The sequence below is a fragment of the Ambystoma mexicanum genome, chromosome 12 (assembly GCF_040938575.1).
Source record: "Ambystoma mexicanum isolate Mex_15411 chromosome 12, UKY_AmexF1_1, whole genome shotgun sequence".
NCBI lineage: Eukaryota > Metazoa > Chordata > Amphibia > Caudata > Ambystomatidae > Ambystoma > Ambystoma mexicanum.
The window spans coordinates 157,350,243-157,373,803 of record NC_090936.1 but is presented as its reverse complement, the minus strand read 5'-3'; the positions used below and the strand labels follow the sequence as shown (position 1 = coordinate 157,373,803).

Below are 23,561 nucleotides of genomic sequence, written 5' to 3'. Positions count from 1 at the left end.
GTCACAGAAGAGAACACAAACGCCATTTTAGAATCGAGTTCTGGCAAAAAATACCAACCGGTGAATTAATATTAAATAAATAACCCGGCAGTATGTTCGAGGTTATAGGAATTAAATAATTAAAGTTGGTAGACTCGAAAAATGGGAAAATCCCATAGAGATATATTTGCGGTCGAATATAAAAATGTAGTATCCACTGCCACCAGCCAAAACTCGATCAGGGGGAACGGAGACGTGCCCCCTCAAAGAAGAGACCCCGGGGCAATCGAATTGCCCCGACCAGTACATCCACAATATGATGGTTTGTACTGGTTTCCGTTCGTAATTTGGGACTAGTAAAGCCAATGGTGACTTTACATGCCCTGGGAGACGGTAGTCAGTCCCAGGGGATGGAGTCTATGGTGGGGTGTCACTATGACACCCCTGTGTCACTGCACTGAGGGTGCTGTGTAACACATAGTAAAAACAAATGAGGCCCTATGGAGTAAAAGACCCTATAGCCCATAAAACACATTAACAGTCAAAGGAACCCCTCAAATCATGTCCAAGAGTACGAGGAAAAGAGTCTCACTCTTGGCAGGAGAAAAAAAAAAAACACTCCAGAAATCCAGCAAAGCTGCTGGGGGACTCACTAGGTTAGGAAATTCAGCCTAAACAGAGAATTCTCCCTAACAGGGATGGCACACAGACACTTCCTACACCCTTAGGTGACATAAATAGCTAGGACACTGGACATTGATTTATCACTGGTACATTTAAAGCAATACAGAGTTTGCTGCAAAGGTTACATATGGGAATAAAACAAAGGTTAACAAATAATTCATAAACAAGTAATTACTTTTTGAAACTTCCAGTGTGAAGTAAATGTAACCCTTTCCTGGGGGAGGGGGAAGGAGTAAAGGGGTGGAGTAAAGGTAAGAAGAGTCCCTCAGGGAACCAGCACAGTCTAGGGGAGCTGAAGATCTTTTCTGCAGGCAAGTAAAAGTATTGCACAATATTTTTAGAAAGGTTTGTAGAAATAAGATTCACTTGAAGGGCCACAAGCCTGGAGGCTTGTGAGGGGCAAAGGTGCAAGCAACTCTGCAAGGTTAACCAAGACAAGTCTCAACTGAGAGCAAGTAAGACAACACCACACTTCAGCGTTTCAGCTACTCGCATCTACAGCAAATAGCAACACTGCGGTTCTCGGATCCCACTTCAGACTTTCCTCGCATCTGGGGTCCAGCATTCTGTTGAGTAGCTAAGGCTTGGTCAGTCCCACTTCAGGGAAGTCCGGGTGGATCTTCCTGGCACTCGGGTGCGACTTAAAAGCGATCCACTCAGTTTAGTGTTCCTCTCCCTGGCAATTCGGTTCCAGCAGCAGAAGTACAGCCAGCTTCGAGAGGATGTCCAAATGAGTTCAATTTGGAGTTGATTGGTCCCACCAAATAAAGGAAGAAGTCGTCCTTGCAGGGTTTCACTAGTCGAAACTAATCTTGGAGCTTCAGCACAGTAGCAGGGCTTCAGTGGGCAAACCAACGGTCCAAGAGTTGCAGCAGGGGTCTCTTCAAAATTCTTCTTCTGATTCCTTCGTCCAGTGGTCGACTCTGCCTTCCAAGCCAAAAGCCTTGCCTTTAATGCAGGTTTCTCCCATTAATTCCAGGCTACCTGTCAACCAGAGCAGGGTGGCTATCCTTGCCGGACAGCCAGCCGGCCAATCACCTTTGGGTGCATTCCTGTAACCAAGGGGATTAAGCACAGGGCGTTTCAGGCACCTCCCTCACTTCCTGCCCCTGCCAGACATACTGGAGCCAGAGGCGGGCTTCACTCATGAATTCCGCCAAAGACAAAAACGAACAAAGGGACGAACCTGGTTTGCCGCGCATATTAAATCTTAAGAAGGACCTTTTGGACAAGAAATGGCAAAAAAAAAAAAAAAGAAGCCAGGGCCATTTTTACCAAATGGGCACCCATGGGTTCCTTACTGCAGCTGCGAACGTAGCCCGCGGTATAAACGCACAATGGTAGTAAAACATAAACCACTGCCACCAGCGATTGTAGAAAGGGTAACAGAAATGTTACATGAGAAACTAGACAAAAGGAGATAAAGTAACTACTCTAGCCCCCTTGGTTAAATAGTGTGTGCTAGGCCTAGAAAGTTACAAAATGTAAGTAAAGTCAATTTCACTTCACTGCCCTTGGAAACAGTAGTTTCACCAAGAGAAGGTATTTAACCGCTACAGTGCCAAGGAGATAGCTTGTCCTTTTTGCCACCTTGTTTTGAGCGATCCCTGCATCGAAGGGATCGCTCAAAAGTGTAATCCAATCTCTGGGCTATGTGAGGGGGAGGTCCCCCCTCACTGCCAGGGGGCTGGATTACCTTCAGTTTCACGTCGGGGTGCGTAAAGCACGTTGGCGTGAAACAAAGTAAAAATCACTGCTGCAGCCATTTTCGGCTGCTGCGGTGAAAATATAAGGTGAGTGTTCACCTTTATCCCCCTCGATCTCCGGCTGCATTTCAAGCCGGAGATCGGGGGAGGTGTCGATGGAAAGGGGAGATCCTCCCCTTTCCAACGACACCCTGTGTGACATTGCTGCCTGCCGCGGATCCAGCCAATTTCCATCCAATTTCAGAGACATTTCCCTGTGTCCATTCACCAAAACACGTCGCCAACAGATGTCATACCTTCTCGCGTTCCCACAGGTGTCCCGATGAAAAAGGTACCTCACATGTGTGGGTGCACCTACTGGGGGCGCAAAAGGAAAAGGGTAATCCCACTGGTAACCCCAAGCCTTTTGCCACAGCACAATTTGTTCATGTGGGCAACCTACAGATTTGGCCCTAGGGTGTCAAAGCCAGCAAGGAAAACAGGGAACCTTATGCATTTCCCAAAAGAGGACACCCGTGGGAATGCACAGAGGTCTGACTTGCGCAAAGTGGCCCAGAATCTACTACCCAGAACCCCTGGCAAATTCCAAATTTGGGGGTAAAAAAAAAAAAAAAATAAAAAAAAAAAAAACAAAAACAAATTTCCAGACATTTCACTCTGCTCAACCAACGAAACACGCTGCCAACAACAGGTGTCATACCTTCCCGCATTCCCACAGGTGTCCCAACAAAAACGGTACCTCACATGTGTGGGTTCACCAATCTAGCCGCAAAGGGAAAAGGCTCACCTACTGACAACCTACAGATTTGAGCATAGGGTGTCCAAGACACCAAAGAAAACAGGGAACCCAAAAGAGGACACCCGTGTGAATGCACAGAGGTCCAATTTGCGCAAAGCGGACCAGAATGTTTTACCCAGAACCCCCGACAAAGAAAAATGTGGGGTTTTTTCAGCACATTTCAGACTTTGCCGGGGCTTCTTGGTAATAAATTCTGGCCCGAATTGCACAAATCATACCTCTGCGGATTCCCGCGGGTGTCCTCTTTTTGGAAATGCATGGGGTTCCCCGTTTTCCTTGGTGGCTTTGACACCCGAGGCCAATATCTGTATGTTGTGCTTGTCTGGAGAAAGTGTCAAATTCAGGGGTCGAAACAGACTTGGGGTTACCTGTGTTTTAGGCTTTCCCCATGGCGCCCATGTAGGTGTACCCACACACGTGATGTACTGTTTTCATCGGGACACCAGTGGGAACGCAGGAAGGTATAACATTTGTTGTGTTTGTGTGGTTTTCATAACGTTTTGACCCATTTGCTGGTGCGCTTGTCACACAACCCTTTCATTTCCCAAATGTGACCTACATTCAGTCCCTGCTTTAGGCATCATACACTTTTGTAACCTGCACAAGTCACCTACCCTTGAAAAGGTCTGCCTGTGCTCTTTCAAAAAATGGATGCTTGCCGTTCCTCACCACATTGGTTTTCCCGATTTACACATGCTAAGTGCGTCTGTTCAGGCCGTGAGCATAAACCTCCTGTGTACCATGGCTCAGTGTTTGGCTCGTGGTATTGCTTGTTTTGTAAAACAGTACAAAATATGTGTGCTTTCCTAACTGCAAGAGTCGGGGGAATGTAGCGGAGGATTGCTTTTCTCAAAATTCATACAAGCCATTGCCGTACCAAGCCAACCATGTCCAACATACCTTTTTTTGGGTCAATTTCCCGCTTCCCCCCCCCCCCAATCTATGGCATTTTCCCCTACCTAGTTGTTGCCCGACCAAGGCAAAATCACTCCTTCCTAAATATGGATTTTTGTCCTCCAATTCTGCTTTCCTACCGTTTTCTTCCATTCCGCCCATGCATGTCCAATTGACAAAAATTGCCAAAAATTGCCAAAATCGCCTACCTCTCACAAAACAGTTGATAACCACATCAAGATAATTTGTTGGTTTCCACTCAACCTGTTCTTGAAAGCCAGGAAATTGGGGAATGCAGCACAGTAAACCATTTGTTCCTAGCTCTTACAAGGAAAAAACCACAGGCTTCTTTGTACATCATTTTATTGGCATTTTTTGAAAAAAACCCATATTTTCGCCCTTTTTGCTTATTTTCTCTCACCCCCCCCCGCCCGCTAAAGCAACCTAGGATTCATTCCTGGGTGGCGTTACGACCACCTACATGTGGGAAAAAAAAGGAGCCAAATATGGCCGAGATATCTCATGTAACAAAAAAGGTACAAGGCTTTGAATGGCCACATACCGAAATCACCAAAAAAGGCCTTGGCACTGGGGGGGGAAATACCCATGGCAGTTAAAGGGTTGAAACTTAAAACTTTGGGAAATCTAAGAGACAAACTTGTCCCACTGCACTGAAGGTGCTGTGGGTCACAATTCAAAGATGATGCCTATGGAGTTTGTCAGACTGCAAAGTCAAAAGAAAGAGTATAAATCAGACAAAAAAATACATGAGAGATAAAGTCCTAAAGTCCAGCAAAAAGAGCTGGGGGTCTCTAAGGTAGAGAGGAATTGGCACATTTCTGAGAATTCTCCCCAACAATAACATATGCAGATCCAAACCGAGGATCAGGTCTGCTACCTCAGTGGCATGTTTTACCATCGAGCTTGTGTTTAACAATGCCGTTTTTATACTTCCTGATTTTGGAAAGTGCATCATCGTATGTACTTCCTTCATGCTATCTGCAATGGGTTTGTCTGCAGGGATTGCGCTAGTCAGGCGGGTATCCCGCCTGAGCATTGCCGCTCTCCATTGTGTTTGCGGGTAGACTTCTAGTTATTATATACTTGTAGTTTGATCAACTGAGCAGTGGTGGACATCAGAAATTGTAGAAACAATCATCAGTGATAACATTAGCTTCAGGAATAAAGGAGGCCGCATCCTGATTTTCCAAAGGCAAGTTTCTCACTTTGTTAGACGGCGGTGTGGGAGCATATAATCCCCATATTTCCTCACTCACATCAATTTCCCACCGTACACCTCGCCAGTTTTATGGTTTCCATGGGATGCATGTGTAAAAGGGTGCAAATTAAGACAAGAATAAGATTTAAGGGAATCTTAAGCGCACTTTATTACCGTCACCGAGCCGCACGGTCACCACAGACCGGCTTGTTACTCCCGCACCTGCACTCCCGGTCCAGATTAGTAAAAAAGTAGTCCGCGAGGACTACAATGCTGCGGGGAGTTGTGGTCTAACAGCCACACTGAAGCAAGGCTAAAAATCGAAGATTTGCAATGGAACCTAGCAACCACAAAGTGTGAAAGTACTGCGCTACACTTTATTTTAATCTTAGGGATATGCTTAAATAGAACGAAAAAAATAAAATTGCCCCCAGAGTTTACAACAAGTTCGTAAAATGAATTTAAATGAAACAATTCAACCTAATAGCAGCACTAGTAAAAATAAATCAATCCCCCAATTTCAGCAATCCCTTCTGGCCATCTACTCTTCGACCCTCTTCCCGAATTTTGCTTAAATGGGAGCAGCATCCCCTTATCCCGATCTTTATGGAGACATGTCAGGGGTGTCCCCCATCTCCTCTTTTGTTCACTGTCTCCATCGAGCTGCTTGCGATCCGGGTCCGCAATAACCCGGATATAAAGGGTATCCCATGTCTGCAACAAGAGCATAACAATACTCTTTATGCCGACAACATCTTAATCACCGTCACAGATGCCACTACTTCGGCTGTAGCCCTGATGGCTGAACTGGCGACTTTTGGTGCAGTATCCGTGTTTCAAGTCAACTACTCCAAATCTCAAGGCCTGGCCCTTGCAGTATCACTGGATGTCTAGAACAGGCTTGGGGAGATTTGCCCAATAAATTGGAAAAGAGACTGGATTGAGTATCTGGGCAAATAAATGTCAAGCAAAACCAAAACGCTATATAACGCAAACTATCCCTCCCTCCTCACTAAGGCAAAGGCTGATCTTAAATGCTGGTACAAGCAGACCATATCGTGGCTGGGGCGGGTCACAACAATTAAAATCACCATCACCCCGAGATTTTTTTATCACTTCGCCGCTGCTCTCCCGATACAGGTTCCATTGCACATACTACACTCGCTTCAGAGACAAATACTTGCATTTATCTGGCGCTACCGTAAACCCCGGATAGCGCAGAAGGTCTTGCTCAGATGTGAAAGCTTGGGCAGCCTGGGGGTGCCAAAACGTCTATCGCTACTATCTGGCCTCTCAACTCTCGCATATCGTCTCATGGGCACAGGCAGGGGAGTGCCCCTTTTTTTTTTTTTTTTTTTTACAATTGAACAATCCAGATCTCAGCTCTCCCTGCGACAACCACCATTCCTTAAATCGACCCTGGAGCCACCAGGACACTCCCCTCTATATCTGACACTCTCAGATGTGAGAACACGGCCATCAAGGGGTGGGGTACTCCTCTGGGATTAGGCCCACTGTCACCTATTTGTAGACCCGAATTTTCCTCGGGGTGCAACATAAGGCTTTCTTGGCCTGGAGGATTTCAAATGTACATTCTCGCTCCCAGAAGGGGAACGATTTAGGTGCTCTCAGATATGCCGCTGGGTGAGCCCACCCATGACAAAACAGAGACACTAAGGATCTCAATGCTGTGGAGCTCACAATGTTGATGGGCCACTCCAGAGAGAAGATTTCAAGGCTCTACAACCGCCGAGACCGCTATGACCCACGTGAATGTCTGCCATACATGAGGAGTTGGGAACGTGACTTGGGTACCCAAATCGTGGAAGTGTCTTACCTTAGGATATGGGAACAGAACCACAGGTGAGCCAGATGTACCAGACAGGGAATGCCATCTCAAGCTTTGTTACCAGTGTTTCTTCTCAGCTGATAGGCTGCACCGCTTCACTCCTTCCTACCCAGATACCTGCTGGAGGGGTTGTCCGGACAGAGGACATTATCACATGTGGTGGCTATGCCCTAAAGCCCAGGCATTCTGGAAAGAGGTTATCTCACATATTAAATCAATTCTTAAAGTTTCCCTCCCCTGGACCCTCTTGTTACTCTGCTTGGGGACACCAAAGTGGGAGTCTATTCGCTAAGGGGAACTACTTCCAGACTGATTGCCTATCTTCTGCTGGCTGCTAAGATCGCCCTTGCCCGTAACTGGAAGTCCCCGCCAAGAGCTCGAACATGGCGATGTGGTGAGGAAGCTTTGGGACATTCTGGCCGCAGATCAAATCCCAGTGCTAGCCGAAGGGAAATTTTCCACCTATGTGGCAACTTGGCTTATCTTTATTAATTATACTCAGACTTCTACCATGGGGGTGGGGGTGGTACAAACCAATGCTTTACAAAACACTTTGCTTGGTTATAGTGCTTAGCGGATGGCCTTTTGACTGACCAATGCCTAGCCCGCCGGCAGTGCTCAATCAACATGTAATCGACAATGGTCTTAACAATATCAGACCAATCTTGGCTGACTATGATGTCCCATCAATATATGCTGCTTCCTTCTGTTTCTTAAAACCAAAATAAAGTTTGTTAAAAAAATAAAAAGGTACCTTCTCAACAGTCAGCTATTCAATTATTTCTTATTCGATCTTTCAGAACTGGCAGGGGAGGTGTTTAGACAGCACTGGGCAAGGAGTCTCTTAAATAGCACAAGACCCAGGGAGACAACTTTCCAACCCGTGTATGCTGCTGGATCTTCAGACCATCACAAGGCCAGATCATATGGGAGAAGTCATTTCCGACCCAAATCTAGTACACCCAGCTACATTTATTAAACAACTGCAGAGTAAGATAGGCCCAGTGTAGAATCTTGAACGGAATCCGTTGTAAATGGGCATTTGAGGAGACCTGCCCTAATAACCTTTGCAAATCTCTGAAAGGTCACAGCCTGCATCGTGTTCTCACTTAGAATTCAATACAATACTATCATGGGTGTCCAACGAGGACAGAGCACGGTTTACGGTTCTGATCTTTTTCCGTTCTTTCAGAGATTACAAGGTTTGTAATAGTAACGATTTAGGGGATGTGGAGGGTTGGGTGGGGGGGGGCAGGAAGTCATTACCATTTTTCAATACAACTGATTGTATCTCAAGGTACATCAGCTCTGTTCTGCAGGGATACCAAATGCACATCAAACAGTGAAGTGAGATGAAGACACCTCCCATATAAAAATATCCCAATGTGTCACAGCCACTCCTTTTCCAAAACCTTGCGTCCTGCTGCGATAATTGTAAATCAATCTGCCATCAACTGCTGCCTGGATCGGGGGGGGGGGGGGCAAAAAGTTGCAAGTTACTAGGCCAACCATAAAAAGTCCCTCACCACCTCAATTGTATACATACAGACAGCGCATTATTTCTCATCTGCCAAGAGTCAATTATCACCAGCCAATGACTACTGGCAAGTGCACATTTTGTGCCCTAGCCTGGATCATGCGTTACCCCAAGTGCATCCCGTTGTGAATCCTGTCTTCTACTGAGGACATATTTCTGATTAATACAAGGTTGCCCTTCTCACATTTGGGCACCGTTTCTAATAGACTCTATAAGCATAACTGTTGACCACCAGCATACCAATTCCCCATCCCCAGATCTTACCTGGATTAACTGTATTTTTAAGTATAAATGAATACAATCCGTTTAAGCAGTATTGTTGTAAGCACATTTTACTTAGTGACCAATTGTAACCTACTCCCCTCCGTTTTCCACCTGTCCTACTTACCCCAAGCATTTGTTGAGAGTTCCAAGTGTGTCACAATAAAGTTTGTATTACATTCTGCAAGCCATTACTGGAGTGCTTTCTAAAAATCATCTGTGAACAACGTCCACATGCCTTTCATATTTCAAGGAAATGACTGGATAATTCATGGTCTGCAGCACTCTGGCCCCCTAGAGCCAAGTACAAAAATATACCCTGCAGGGGCACCTCAATCCTGTTCCAGCATTTTCCATCCTGCACCTCGACAAAGCACTCAGACACCACCTGCACAAATTCCCAGTTTTCATCAGTGACCATTTACCTCTCACAAGGTCTTCCAATGTCCAACTCTTCCTAGCCATTGAGGCCACTCTAGTAACATGTTGGTGAATTGTTAACAAGGGCCACAAGCGACAAAGCTTTTAGAAAAAAAAAATAATAATAAACACACACCACACACTCCTCGACTTCCCCCAAACACTTGTTTAAACTAACCAGGGCCGCGTTTACCAATTTGGAGCACTGCTCAGTCCAAAATTCAGAAATAGCAAATACGAACCTGGATGGGCGATTTAAAGCCATGCTAATGTGGAGATAAAACCTACAGCAAGGGCTTCAACAGAGCTCTCAATTGCACGGGTGGGGGAGGAGGGTGGAGTCAGAGACTCCTTTCAGTCCTGACCAACGGTAAAAGTTGCACTCAGCCTCATTGCAACCTCTCCATCCACAACACCTCCCCTATCAGAGGGGGTACTTAATAGGTGCCACGTGTACAAAAGATGTTGCGTGGGACACAGGTGCAAATCAGCATACATTAGAGGCAACTATGGTGTTGTGTTCCTCCTGAACAACAATCTTTATATACTCAGTGGTTATTCCCCCGAGACGCACTACACTATATAATATTCGAAAAACAGCTGAGCGATTCAACGACGGGTGTAGAACGTCAGTGAAGAGCGAGCACAGTTGTAGAGCTCGACTTCCAATGACGCCTTCCACACCCGCATCAATAGATCGCCCTCCTCTGAAGCCGGCCCTGAACGGGACTGTGCCATTTAAATTAGTATAGAATCTGAAGGCACTGTAGAAATTAGAAGTTTACTGTTTTACACCACACAAAAGCTGCACAACGCAAAATTAGAAATACAGGACTTACAGGATTCAACCAGTAATCAATTATCATATGGAAACTGTAAAATAAAAAAGTAGTGCAGTTCTTTTCAGAAACATGTACACGCATGAGTTCCAAATTTTTTGTTTAAAATCAAACACACACGAATACAGATCAACGTAAATCCTGACAGCCACACCAACGTGAAGTGCATCCAGCACAAGTGCTGCCGTGCTCATCCTAATGAATGGCAGAGCGTTTAAGAGGGCTTAACTTCTACTCAGCGACCAACTTTTCTTTCTGAAATCGAAATACTAAGAATCATTGATCTCGAGAAAAACAACAAAAGTGTAAGATCCTGACAGACACAATAGTAAGATCTCGCGCATGCACTCTGCACTCTTGTGTGTCCGAGTGGCATTGTCAGGTGTTTATTTGCACAAAGCCCCCCAACCATTGTGGACTGCTGCGTTAACTGAAGAAAAGAAAGGTATCCGGTGTGGAAGGTGGTTTGCAAAAGCTATTGATATTTTATTTGTATCGGGCCCATACACAAGTGTTTCAGAGTGCGACAAGGCAAGGGAGGGGAACAGGGGAAAACACTGATCTTACTAGGCCCAGTGACATTGAAAACGCACAAGTGCAAGGGAGAGGGAAGTGTGAGAGTGCAAGGGGGAGGGGAGAAAAGGAAATTGCTAAGCAGGGATAGCAACAGCAGCAGCTGGTGGTGCAGCCAGCAGGGTGGCAAGTGCAGGGTTTAGCGTGCAGACAGGGGGTGTCTGATAAGTGCAGGAAGGGGACTGCAGGGTTACAGATACAGTCCCAAGTGCAGGGGTTGCCAGAAGGCAGTGCAGCCGAGTGGATGCGACAGCAGGGGCCTGGGCGCGAGTTCAGAAGGTAGCCAGGTGTCGGGTACCAAAACAGAAAGATCAGCAGGGGAGAGGAAGGGCGAAGGCAGAAGCAAAGAGGAAGGTCTTGAGGTGCTTCCGGAACAGGAGATGGTTCTCAAGTTTTAGAGTGGCAGTGAGGCTGTTCCAGAGGGAGGGCCCCAGTCAAGGAAATATTAAAAAGGGGAGTTTAATGGTTCTAGCATTGCAAAAGATCTCTTTAAAACTGTAGAATGTTTATTTCTAATGATCACTTCCAGTATAGAATTTATTTTAGTCATAATTGGATTGTCTAACTGATCAAAGCACGTTATCAAAACCTTGAATAACGATCAACGATTTTCTGACAGAAACATACAATTCCAAGATGCGCAGTCTAGTACACTTCTGTTCTACCCTTAGTAAATACCCCTATGAGAAAGGGTAAAAGGAACAAACAAACACCAGTTACGGTTCCACCCCGATTTGCGCAAAACAAAAGACCATTTTGAAATCCTAAAAAGGACCATAGATATTTATAATTGACAAACACGCCTGTGATTAAATGCTTGAATTGCCAAGTACCTATGCACACTGTACTTGGGGCTCATTCATTTTTCACAAAACGTACCCTAACATTAAAATCAATGGCAGAAGTGGGGCTGAGAAGAGGGGGAAAGAACTGTCCCCTTCGAGCCCTCCTCCTTCCTAGAAGGCCGCTCAGCCAGCCACCTGCGGGGTTGTTTGCTGAAGGTTAACCCTGCATGCAGCTCGATACACTCACTGCAACCATATGTTGCGGTTACTAGGCTACAAGCTGATTCTCCATCAGTGCCTCACATGCAGCCTAATCCTAGTGTCTATGTGCGAGTTTGAGTGAGAGTAGGGTTTCGAAACTGGTAGGATCTGGGTGCTATTTAGATCCTTCTTGTATCCTGAAAGAGCTTTGTCAGCTGGACACCAGCAGCTACTTTTGACGCCCCAAGACAATTTGTGCTATACAAGCATACCTATCCGACATTAACTCTGTGCTTGGGAATAAAATGCTGACATTTCAAGCCCAATATGTCACGTAAAATGGACAAAAGCTTATAGTATGCATCTCGTGTGGAAGTCCGATCTGGTCGCACTACACATTTGTGCTAGTTCCACAGCCTCCGGAGGTAGCTCCTGGATATTGGGCATCGCCCATTACACATGAGCCGCTTTTAGCTCCTGCACATCAAGTACTTATTTTGATCCCTGCTCCGAGAGTGTGCGTGCCCAAGTTCATGGGAGTATACGTTTTGTTTGAAGGTGGGAGGGAAACGGCATGGTGAGTCAGCATCATGTGAAATACCGTAATATTACACCCAAATGCATGAAAGAAATACAATGCTGACATATTGGGAGCCAATTTGTGAAAGGTATTGATCCTGGCAATGTGGGCATTCAGCGAGTGCAGCATCATTAAAGTGATTTACAGTAGGACTGCAGACGTGTTATCTGCTCAACAAAGTGATTTACAAAGACAATACCAACATTATTTGTGGGTGCGGAGCAAAATGTTGTAAAATGCGCCTGGGTACTGTTGGTGACTTAGAAACTACTGGATTTTAATTTTAGTGCATCACAGACTAAGTTGTATGGCTTTTTTCACAATTTTTATCTTAAATTGTGCAGTAAAAAGCATAATTTCTATCCATTATTTAAAAAATATATATGTTGGGGGGGTGGGGAACGAACAACCTTTACCAGCACCGACTGACTACTAATCACTTGGAATGGTGGACATGGTGCCCCCCCTGCCCCCCCCAGGAGCAACCTACACTGCATGGAACAGAAAGCCGTCACTGCCACCATGTTCAAATGTATGCATTTGTGAGCCATATAAATCAAGTCGGAAGATTGGGATGAGAGTCTACAATGGCTGCAAAATCAGACGCTACCCGATGGGATCCAAGGGTCCTGCAGAGCTATTTCCTTATCATGTTATATTTATTTCTAATGCGCGCGTACGCCCGAGGGCATCATGGCGCTAAATAAAGGGATGAGGGAGCAGCAGTGTGAAGGAACCTAGAACAGACAAGTCTTCCGAAGCCGACGAAAGGTCAGAGGATCAATGACTGCACGAAAGAACAACGGGAGAGATTATTCCAGGCTTTTGCAGCATTCACCGAAAAGGCACGTCCACCAGTGTGTGAGTCTAAAACGAGGGACAACGATCAAGAGTGCAGACTGAGAGCACGAAAAATGGGCCAGAGCATAGCAGGGAAACTTGGCCTAGATATATTCTGCACCCTGCTTATAGATAGCACGGTGCACAATACACATGGACTTAAAGAGAATCCTCTTTTCAATGGGAAGCCAGTGTAGCTGTCTCAGAAGCTAAGTCATATGAGTTTGAAAAGGAGGGCAGAGCACAGAGCGTGCAGCTTTGTTTTGAAGCTGCTGAAGTCGATTGGTGAGGTAGTGTTGCTGACCCAGAGGGAGTTACAGTAGTTAGTGGTACTTATACCAACGCGGCCTCCACTGGAGCATGGTACTTTAACGGAACAAAAGGGAGCACTTTACTTAGTATGCACAATTTAAAGTGTCCAGACTTTCATACAGCATCTACTTGGGGTGCCATGGATAGGGATGATGAAATTATCACCCCCAGATTTTTTACTGGGCCGAGGGCATAGGACATGGTCCCAGCGAGGCCAGCCAAAACTCAAACGTCCAAAAACAAAGGGGATTGGAGGTGCCTACAACCAGCACTTCAGTCTTGGAACCATTGAGTTTCAGCCACTTAGCCGCCATCCATGAGCCAAGATCTTCAAGACATCTCCTAAACCAGATCACAGTGTCAGCACTGGAAAGGTCCAACCGGACCAGAATCTGGGTATCTTCGGCATAGGAATAATATCTGAAGCCATGTGACAAGATAAGTAGCAGGAGAGGTCGAATATACATATTGAAAAGGATGGGAGAGAGAGCGTAACCCTGAGGGATTCCGCACGAGAGCTGCCCAGGATGTGAACAATAAGGGGGCAGAGATACAGACTGAGATCAGGATGGCGTGGAACCAATCAAGTACTTGATCCGAGATACCAGCATCAGATAGCCGGGCCACCAGGGTGGGGTGTTAAACTGTGTCAAACGCGGCGGCCAGGTCTAACCGCAATACCGCTCCAACCCCACCGTGATCTACTAGACAAGTAAGGTCGTCCATTACTGAATTAGGGACAGATTCGGTCCCCTCCCAGGGCAAAAGCTGGACTGAAAGGGATCGAAAAAACCCGATGATTCTAAGAAGGAAGAAAGAATAGGAGAAACCAAAGCCTCCAAAACCTTCATGGAGAAGGGGAGGAGAGAGATAGGGCGAAAATTGGCGAATGCCTCAGGATCGAGAGACGTTTCCTTTAATAGAGGGAGCACCAGCGCATGTTTTAGAGGGCTAGGGATCAATCCAGTTTGGAAAGAGGCATTTATAGCAGCTGTAAAGTGAGGAAGTAATTCACTTGATATGTCTTTGATCAGAGTAAGCGGGATAGCATCCCCCGGGGAAGCAGATTTGAGACCCTGAATAGCTTTGGATATCTCAAGGTCGGAGAACACAGGGAAAGAAGACCATTGCGCCATAGGGGCAGGTAGAGAGGGAAAGCAAGGCACATCGTGAGAGACCACAGCTGTTTTTTCGATGTCAGTTTGAATAGTCTCCATTTTTTTTTTTTTGAGGAGAAGAAAACCGAAAGAGTCACAGAGGGCTTGCGACGGGGTAATAGCCGGACCTGCGTTAGTGGGGGGAAGAGAGGGAGCGGAAGAGTCTGAAAAGGGCCTTGGGCTTGTTTATGGCAACTTCCAACCTAGTGCTAAAAAAAAGCTTTTTTTGGTAATATAATAGCCACTTGATAATCAGTCAGGAGGTTGCGAAAAACAAGTTTTGCCTCAGGGAAATAGCCGATCCTCCATTTCCTTACGGGTTGTCTGCATTGCAGTTTTTTAGCCTTATGTTCTTCAGAGAACCATGGCTCGGATCTACGATTCGTTCCTTTAGAGAGTCTAAGAGGTGCCAATTTATCAGCAACATCAGAAAGCGTTCTCCAAGGTAGTGAGCGCGCAGGAGCAGTCCAAAGAAAGTTGTGCCTGTAGAGATGCCACCAGCTCACAGTTGGATACTTTGCGCAAGTCACGTCTAAGAGAGGACGATTTATGAACCAGAGAGACAGGAGGCAGATGAGGAATAGAGAAGGGGATCAAAAGGCGGTCGGACCAAAGTATCGGACAGGGCATAGAAATAGGAGGGTTTAGGAGCACAGATAAAATCTAGGGTATTGCCTAGTTGGTGAGTCGATTCTGTGATTAATTGGGGGAGCCCAAGGTCCTCCATTAATGACAGAAAGGTCATTGCCTGATTAGGATTAAAAGTATTTGGCGATAGATTGAAATCTCCGGCAAACCCAGAGGTTGGTAGGTTTAATCAGGAGCTCAGATATTAGTTCAGTGGACACAGTGCAAAATGTGGCATCTGCTCCTGGTAGGCGATAGACTACTAGAATAGTAAGCGCAGACCTAGGTGAAATCTGATGTGCGAAAGCATACATTCCATCCTCAGAGAGTGAACAAGTGTGCTGCACCAGTTTTTATAAAAGGTGCTTGTGCATAATGAACACACCGCCTCCCGGATGGTCGAGCGTTCACAGTATTATAGCTGGGTTGCTGGCTTAGGGTGGCTGACTTTGAGGACACAAACATTTACTCACCATCTAACAGATTCTACAGCCACATACCTGAATGGAAAAGATATATAGATGATGGGATTATGGTTTGGGAAGTTAACGGGATAGAATTAGATCTGTTTGTGACATGGCTTCACAGAGCCAATCCGAATATTGAGTTCTCAATGACTGCATCCAATTCCAGCATTGACTTCTTGGACATAAGAATATCTAACCAAGAAAAGAAAGTGATCTGCTCCCTCTTTAGAAAACCATCAGATAGGAATACACTGCTACACTATCAAAGTTGCCACTCTAGATCGCAACACGATTACTACCACATGGGCAATATCTTCGGGTAAGGAGAAACAGTACTTGGATGATTACGTTAAACACTCATAGATCTTAGACCACAGGTTGCTGGAGAGGATATCCCAGAAAATGAGTAAAGAGGTTGAATAAACGTGCCAGAAATAATCATCGAGAAGCCCCGTTGACACCAGCACACAATACAGACTCTACTGCCTTGTCCAAAGTGTTATGAGCCACCACTTTTCACACTGAGAACAAAAATCAGGAAGGTTATTCGGATACAGTTGGTGAAACCATTATTGCTCGAGGTAGACCAGCTACTTTTTCCGTACAAAAGAGGAACAAAAACCAAAGAGACCAACTGATACATGCAAAATTCACTCAGACAAATCAGACCATACATCTGCCATTGTCACACAATATGGACCCGGTGTTTAGTCACTATCCATGTGGAAATTGTTCTGAATGTCCTTTCAGCACACAAACAAAATGATTGGCAACAAAAGTTAGCATTTGAGGGGCTTCACAAATTGCAACACCAAAATGTCAATATACTGTATTGAATGCCCATAGGTCAAGCCCAGTTAAGAAGAGAATTTTTAAGAAAGTCAAAAAAACATTAGAAACGGAGGACTGGATTAAAACGATCGAGGGAATCAGAAGGCTTAACCCCCCAAACCTATTCCTGACAGCGGACAGAAAGCTTGGCACCATCCCGCACTACCTGGAAAAATTCCCGGACCAAAGAATCAGAAACAATTTTCTCAGGCTCAGACTAAATATAGCCCACACGGGTGAAATACTGGACCAAAGAAACCAGGGTGAGAAGGCAATAAGCCTTTTCAAGATCTGTGCCTCTCCGAACTTACAATCCCTCAAACACCTGCTGCTGGAGTGCGAAGGCACATGGGCGATCAGGGTATCATCACTGGGGAGATTTGTAACTAGAGAGGAGAGCCTAGTTCAGGATGCATTTTGGGACAGACTGATCTCTGGCCAAGAAGTCATGCTAAATGCTGAGATAGTAAACATTTTGGAGAAGCTTACTATCTTAAGGAACTATCAACAGACTAGCCATGTTCTTGAACCCTCCAGTCAAGTGAATCAGTCTATTTAGTTAAATCCCTGGTTTCTGAGCCTTTATTTTACTTTATTTTATCTTGTTGCTTTACTCTTTCACTTTCTGTACTCTTAAATATGCAGGAAATACTGCTTTTTGAAAGAAATTTGAACTTTTAACATTCTTCTTTTGTAAAGGTTTTCTCATAAACCAAAAACAAATAAATAAAAAAAAAATTTGGAACAGACAGAATCCGTACACAAAACATCAACTCACCCCTGGGCTCACACTACATGGAAAAAGGCCCTTCTGAAAATGCCCATAAGTGGTGGGTCATTGACACGGTTAGACTAAAACATGTATTAGGCGACAATAACCGGAGACTTCCATTAATTGAACAAAAATCAATATATCACTTAGAATTGCATTTGAATGGATAAGCTCATTTGAACTGATAGGCGAGTAATTTCATTTAGTTCTACCTCTATATCAAGTCTTGCAGTATTCAACTTAATTTGCTTAGTATCATGATGTATAAATCTTGGAACATATTTGATATATGACAGCATTTATGATACAAGTTTAGATTCTATTTCGTTTAACAACATGGTTATCCACAACTTATAACCGAAATGAACTACGAAAGTAGCAACAACTCTTGCCGGAAATATGCGTAGCAGTATGTTCTCACGGGGATCAAAAGACTTGGAGACACTTTATTGTGCCAATATACCTGCTGCAATTTGGTAGGTATATTTGTTACCTGTCGGAGGTGACGAAAGTACACAGGGGCACATTATCCCATGTGGCCAAAGTGCCCATGTGTCATAAATACATTGCACCTATAACGCGGCTCGTTTTAGAAATAATATATGGATGAATACGCATATGGTGTAACACTTTATTTGTCCATGAATTTGACATTTACATCGAACGAACATAATATCAACACAGTGCCAAGATAGCCGCCACATTAGGATCCTTTTTAGTAAGGCTGTGAATAGTCCTTTCTCAAGTGTTATGACTGTGGGGTGGTGACTGGGTGGGCTAAAGCCCCGGGTCTTTGGTTGTAGTCCCGGATAGAAGCTCAGGGGCTAAAACCAAAAGGCTAGCTAGCCCGAGCTACGACATTAGCGTAGCCCTATATCTATACCTAGCAACACCCCTGTACTGCAGTATGATAGCATGCAACACATGTTTTGCACACGTTAATATAGTTTTACTTCATTATTTACAGCTTCCCATTTCAACAGACGCGCCAAACACTTTACTGAAAAACATGGTTTCGCCCCAATAATACCTCTAAATAAAAATTCTCTCTATATCAAGCAAAGGGCCTACTTATTCAGAATATATATATTTATTTTAAGCCCACAAATAGTTAATGAAAATATTCTAATCTCCTCTCTTTTATTGTATTTCCAGACTTTGGCTTTCCCAGTATCTCCACACAAAAATGTTGTGCTCAAATAAGTCCACAAACAGTGCACCGATCATTTAAACAAGCTTGCTGTAAAACTTTTTGGGGACTCCTAGTACCTTTTAATGATAATTACCTCTATATTAAAACTTGGCACTTACAGTAATTGGTCTATGTACTGAAGTCCACGACGAAGAGTACACTACTTATTTATTTGAACAAGCCTGATACGCAGTGGGAAAATCCACATTAGAGCCTGGTGAATTACATCCTCCCAGATACTCCTTCACATCGTGTGGGATGCAACATCTTTTGGTCCTGAGAAAAGAGTTGCACTAAATTACACGCATATGCCGAAGCAACAGATGCTTATTGGATTTCATTACTTGTTTTGCTCCAAGGATTGTATGACTTAGAGCTAAAAACTCTGCATACCTTTAAGCTTTATACTCCATGAGCTACGTCGCTGACCATAGACTCCCTAAATCAAAGTATTGAGATTCCATAAGATCACAGATTCCTTAAATCAAAGTAAAGAGATTCCAAAAGACTAAAATTAGATAAACTAGATCTCACTTATAAAATACCACATAAACCAGAATACAAACAAGAGGAGACCTGATAAACCAAATATCAGATCAATTTGAATAAGATAAAAAAATACTAATGTACAAGTTAAATAATGCATTGGGCTGTATTATGGATGGAGTTCCTTTCCTTCATATGCACAAGTTGTGTCATGCATTGTTTATTTTGCTATATTATTGTTAATCGCAGTGTTTTTGTTGATTTGACTTACTACGTTTGTCCATGATTTCGACCTTTTTTTGGATCACATGTCTTTTATATTCACTATTTAGCCTTTATGAATTGAAGAAAATAAAACGGATTAAAACTATTTTCATACATTTTAGAATTGAGCTCTTTCCAAAAATTGATTTTTTTGGGCTGTGTTTTGTGTTAATAGCATTATGTACAATTGTATTAATGACGACAATATTTATTTATTCTTTCCAGAGATGACACTTTGTTTTTGTGATTTCTTAAGCCCCAGTCTTCTCTGGGACAGGGGGGCATTCCACCCTATATAATCTCTAAGGATGTCTGTGCACATGATCAGTTCCTTAGAGTAAATTGTATTAGCAGTTCAACCATCTGATGGCTGTACTGCCGTAAACTCAAATGAAAACTGATCATTCATATGATAAGCCATTTATAACACGAGTATAGAGCTGCTGACTTTAGCAAGAACCATATTGTGGTTTGCCAAGTGCCTTATTTCCAGTAAACTGGAATGGAAAATACGGTGCATGCAATGAAGAGCTGCACTTCACCAAGGCAGACAAAATCGTAGAGGGATTAAAGGCTTTCAATAGCATCTTATCCAACAAGTCGTGCAACAGTAATAAGTGCACGTAAGCATGCACCAGTGTGTACGGGCGTACATGTGTACACGTGCTTCAACACACACTGAGTCAGAATATAAAGACTGAACGCGCGACAGAAGATGGTTACGATTCAAACCATACACCGGAACTACACGTTTTGATGAAAGCAGGACAAATACCCTGAAATGGGCCACCACCAAATGTTTGGGGGTGATCAATGAAGGCGGAGAACATTAAAGTCGGCACCGGCGATTCACCTAGGCAATGCCTTAAAAGCACATCGGAAAAAAAGTGGTACACTTCCGCCTCGCTACTCCGGGTGCCGCGAGAAGTGGAGCTCTGCACACACACTGACCATTACCTGTGCCCCGTGCAAGGTGCCTGGCAACACACGAGGACCAGTGTGCGCCTTCCATGTGAGCAGCAGCTGCCGGTGCCTAATGCCAGGCACAGACAGGCCTTTGCGGTGGGTGAACAGAGCGACGTGTCACTAGCAAAGTTCAATTCCCGGTGTTGGCACTGGGCACCAAATAGCACAGGTATCACCGGGCAGAGCTGGAGCCGTGGGCAACACTGTCAAAGTACACAAGGACGCTTGAAATGCACTTATCTTGCGATCTATACCGAGGCATGGGTGAAATAAAGGTGACGTCAAGCCAAAAGCAGGAAGCTGGCATGGATTCCCAGGCAAAAACAAGTGGGACTGCTGAGCTCCACTTCAGCTGAGATGGGGGTGCTGCAGACCATTCAGACAATGTAACAAGCAACGCTGCTTTTGAGACGGTTATGCGCCTCCACGTAGTAAGGGCACACGATGGGCTACATTTTGGACCCTTGGAGTAATAATATGGGGTCTGCCAAGGGACCGTCCGGGTACTATATGGGGACTATTTGAGAACCCCTAGGTAATGACACTGGGGTACTTGGGGACTCTGCAGCTAGGCTGGGTGGCCGGTTACTCATCAGGTAAGAAAGAGAGGGAGGGAGGGGGCAGTTATTTAATTTGCTTGGTCAGAGATCTGTCCGGAAACCTCGGGGTGAGCAGAACTATTTTGCCTTACGCAATCTCAGGGGTGTTGCTTAGAGATCCTTCAGATAAAAGTGGGTGTTCCAGGTTTATCCAAATCAAATTACCCCTTAAAAACAAAAACTGGCATGAGTGGGGGGGGAGGTTTCGAGGGACCTATGAAAGCTGGGGACACTGCTGCGTGTTCCCAAGACCATGGTGCCTCCTCCACAGACAAGACACAGGTGTGACAGCTGTTGCTCTCTGACTCCACCAGCAGAGAGCCGCAGTGTAGGCACTAACCTTGTTGGTGGGCAGGGAGCGGAGCCGCTTAAAAATGGTCAGGATATCATGTTTGCTGGGGTCGCTCATGGCTGCGGGTCTCTATAACTTTTCCAGGTTCTAGTTGCGCCGCCGGGACCCGATTACTGGAAGCTCCGCAACTTCCAATGGGGCGCAGGCAACGCCACATCAACCACTCCGTGTCGTCACCAGCGCTTCCCTTAGACAGGCTTCACGGAGGGGGTGGTACCAGGATGTGATGATAAACCTAGAAAGAAGACTCACACGACCATGTTTTTTTTTAGTAATATATTAAATGCGGCGGCCATCTTTGAGTAGAATTTCAAGTCGTAGAAGCATTTAGACAAACTTGTAGGCTGAAAATTGCTCTCTTTTTTTAAGTTTCAAATAAAATATTGTGTGAATATGGTTCGACTTCTTAAAAACGGAGATACCTATACCTTTAAATGGTGGGAGCTGAACACTAAATGGGTCTTTAAGTCGTGTCGAATACTATAGTTGGCTGGACTCAACTGTTGCTTTTGCGTTTAGGGGCAATAAGGAGAGAGTGATATGAGCATCCGCAGATTTTATATTTTGGTACAACACAGTTTACTGAAGTACAACTGTTCAAATTAGAACAACCTTGATGGGAGCCTTAGCAATGAGATGCAAACAGGGCTGCACATTAGCCCCTATTTTATTTAATATTATGTTGCGGATTTAGACATGGTTTTAGAAAAGTGTAATAACTTTCCTCCCTAAGTGGGACAACAGCCTATATCATGGCTATCCTACGAGGATAATACCGTGATCTTTCTTGATCAAACTGCTAACGCAGCCTGGCTTCCCTAGAACAATATTGCACGAAATAAGGACTAGTCATAAATCTGAGTCAAACTAACATGAGGTCTATTTAATCTAAAAGGAAAACAACGAAAACATGTTTATGATCTATCCCTAGTAAAAAAGAAATCCACTTTTTGGATTGTTTTTGGATTGCTTCTGGCTTGTTTTCAAGCTGCAGATTTTTTTGAGATTTATTTTGGATTTTTTGGGGATTTTTTCAAGCAAGGATTTATTTGTCTTGGGTTGGAGGATTTATTTTGGATTTTTACTGACTTGTTTCTCAGTAAAATAAAATCCACTTACACTAATTGGCAGGCAGGCATTTCTAAAGGATTTTTTTGGGAGTTTTACTGACTTGTTTCTCAGTAAAAACAATCCACTAACACTAATCGGCAGGCATGCATTTTTACAGGATTTCTTTTGGATTTTTTGAAGCAAGGATTGCTTGGTTTTAAAGTGGAGGATTTATTTTGGATTTTTTCCAACTTGTTTCTCAACAAAACCAATCCAGCAACACTACACATTTTGACTGCATTTATTTTGGATTCTTTTACAAGCAAGCATACATTGTAAGATTTATTTTTGATTTTTTCCAACTTTATCTCTGTAAAAACAAACCAGTGACATAGGCACACATTTTTACTGCATTTAAATGTTGAAACATAATGTCAAACTAGTTTCAACGTTGGTTGCCGTTATTTAGCATTTTTGTCTGATTAAACATTTCGCAGAGTTTGGGTTTTATTCATTTTGCATTTTATTGCTGCAAATTACAAGTTAAACTGTACTTAACTAATTTCTTCAGTAGATAATGCCTAGTCGCTAACATTCAGGGTATACCAATTTGCAGCAATGAGTAGAAGGAATGGCTAACACCTCGGCCATCCCATCTCCCATTGCGCCACCTGACTCGCTGGACAGAGGTCACCTGTCTCCTGCCTGCCACCCCGGTACAGCGGTACCCCTCCTCTGTGCCCCTCTGTAACCACCCCTGGCTGTATATCTGTTCTGTTGTTACCTCTGAAAAGTGCTCTGTTATACATCTGTATTGTTGTATACCTATGTAAAGTGCTCTGCGGTTTCTAGAAGCTCAGTCAGCGCTTAATAAATTTAATAATAATCAAATGGGCTGTAGTCAGACTGCATTCTGTTCCAACGAAATTGGTATGCATTAAATTTGAAAGGATGATTTGATTAAAAAAATTAGACTATACCAATCTCGTATAACACAGTTACGGTTCTTTTTATTTAATAAAACATATTTGGCAGAAGTTAACATTTCTTTTACTTAACATCCTGGATACTTAAGATACATTAATACCACAGTTTTGTGGAGTGCATACATTATTATGGAGAAAGAAATACAGCCAAGTGTTAATCGTCGCTGCACGATCCAAATGTAACGTGCCTGAAGATCCTCTGTCTGTTCTCCCTTGTCTTCTCCCCTTAATTGCACTGTTAAAACTGCAGAATCGCTGCTGGGCCTATTTGCTGTGTCTCAACTGTTAAATGTATCTTAGGCACTTACTCTGCCTGTGCAGTCTATTATCGTCT

At 44.1% G+C, this 23,561-nt stretch overlaps 1 protein-coding gene across 2 annotated transcripts in view; it reads right to left on the bottom strand.

Annotated features, from left to right (window-relative positions):
* Positions 1 to 21,419, bottom strand: part of ARFGAP3 (ARF GTPase activating protein 3) — an 840,898-nt gene extending 819,479 nt beyond the window's left edge. The window contains exon 1 of one of the 2 annotated variants that reach the window (XM_069628227.1): positions 21,180 to 21,419. In XM_069628227.1, coding sequence (XP_069484328.1) covers positions 21,180 to 21,248 — 69 coding nt within the window. In that variant the 5' untranslated portion in view covers positions 21,249 to 21,419. The remainder of the gene's footprint in view (positions 1 to 21,179) is intronic. The other variant, XM_069628226.1, reaches the window with a different exon arrangement.
* Between the last annotated feature and the right edge of the window lie 2,142 nt (positions 21,420 to 23,561).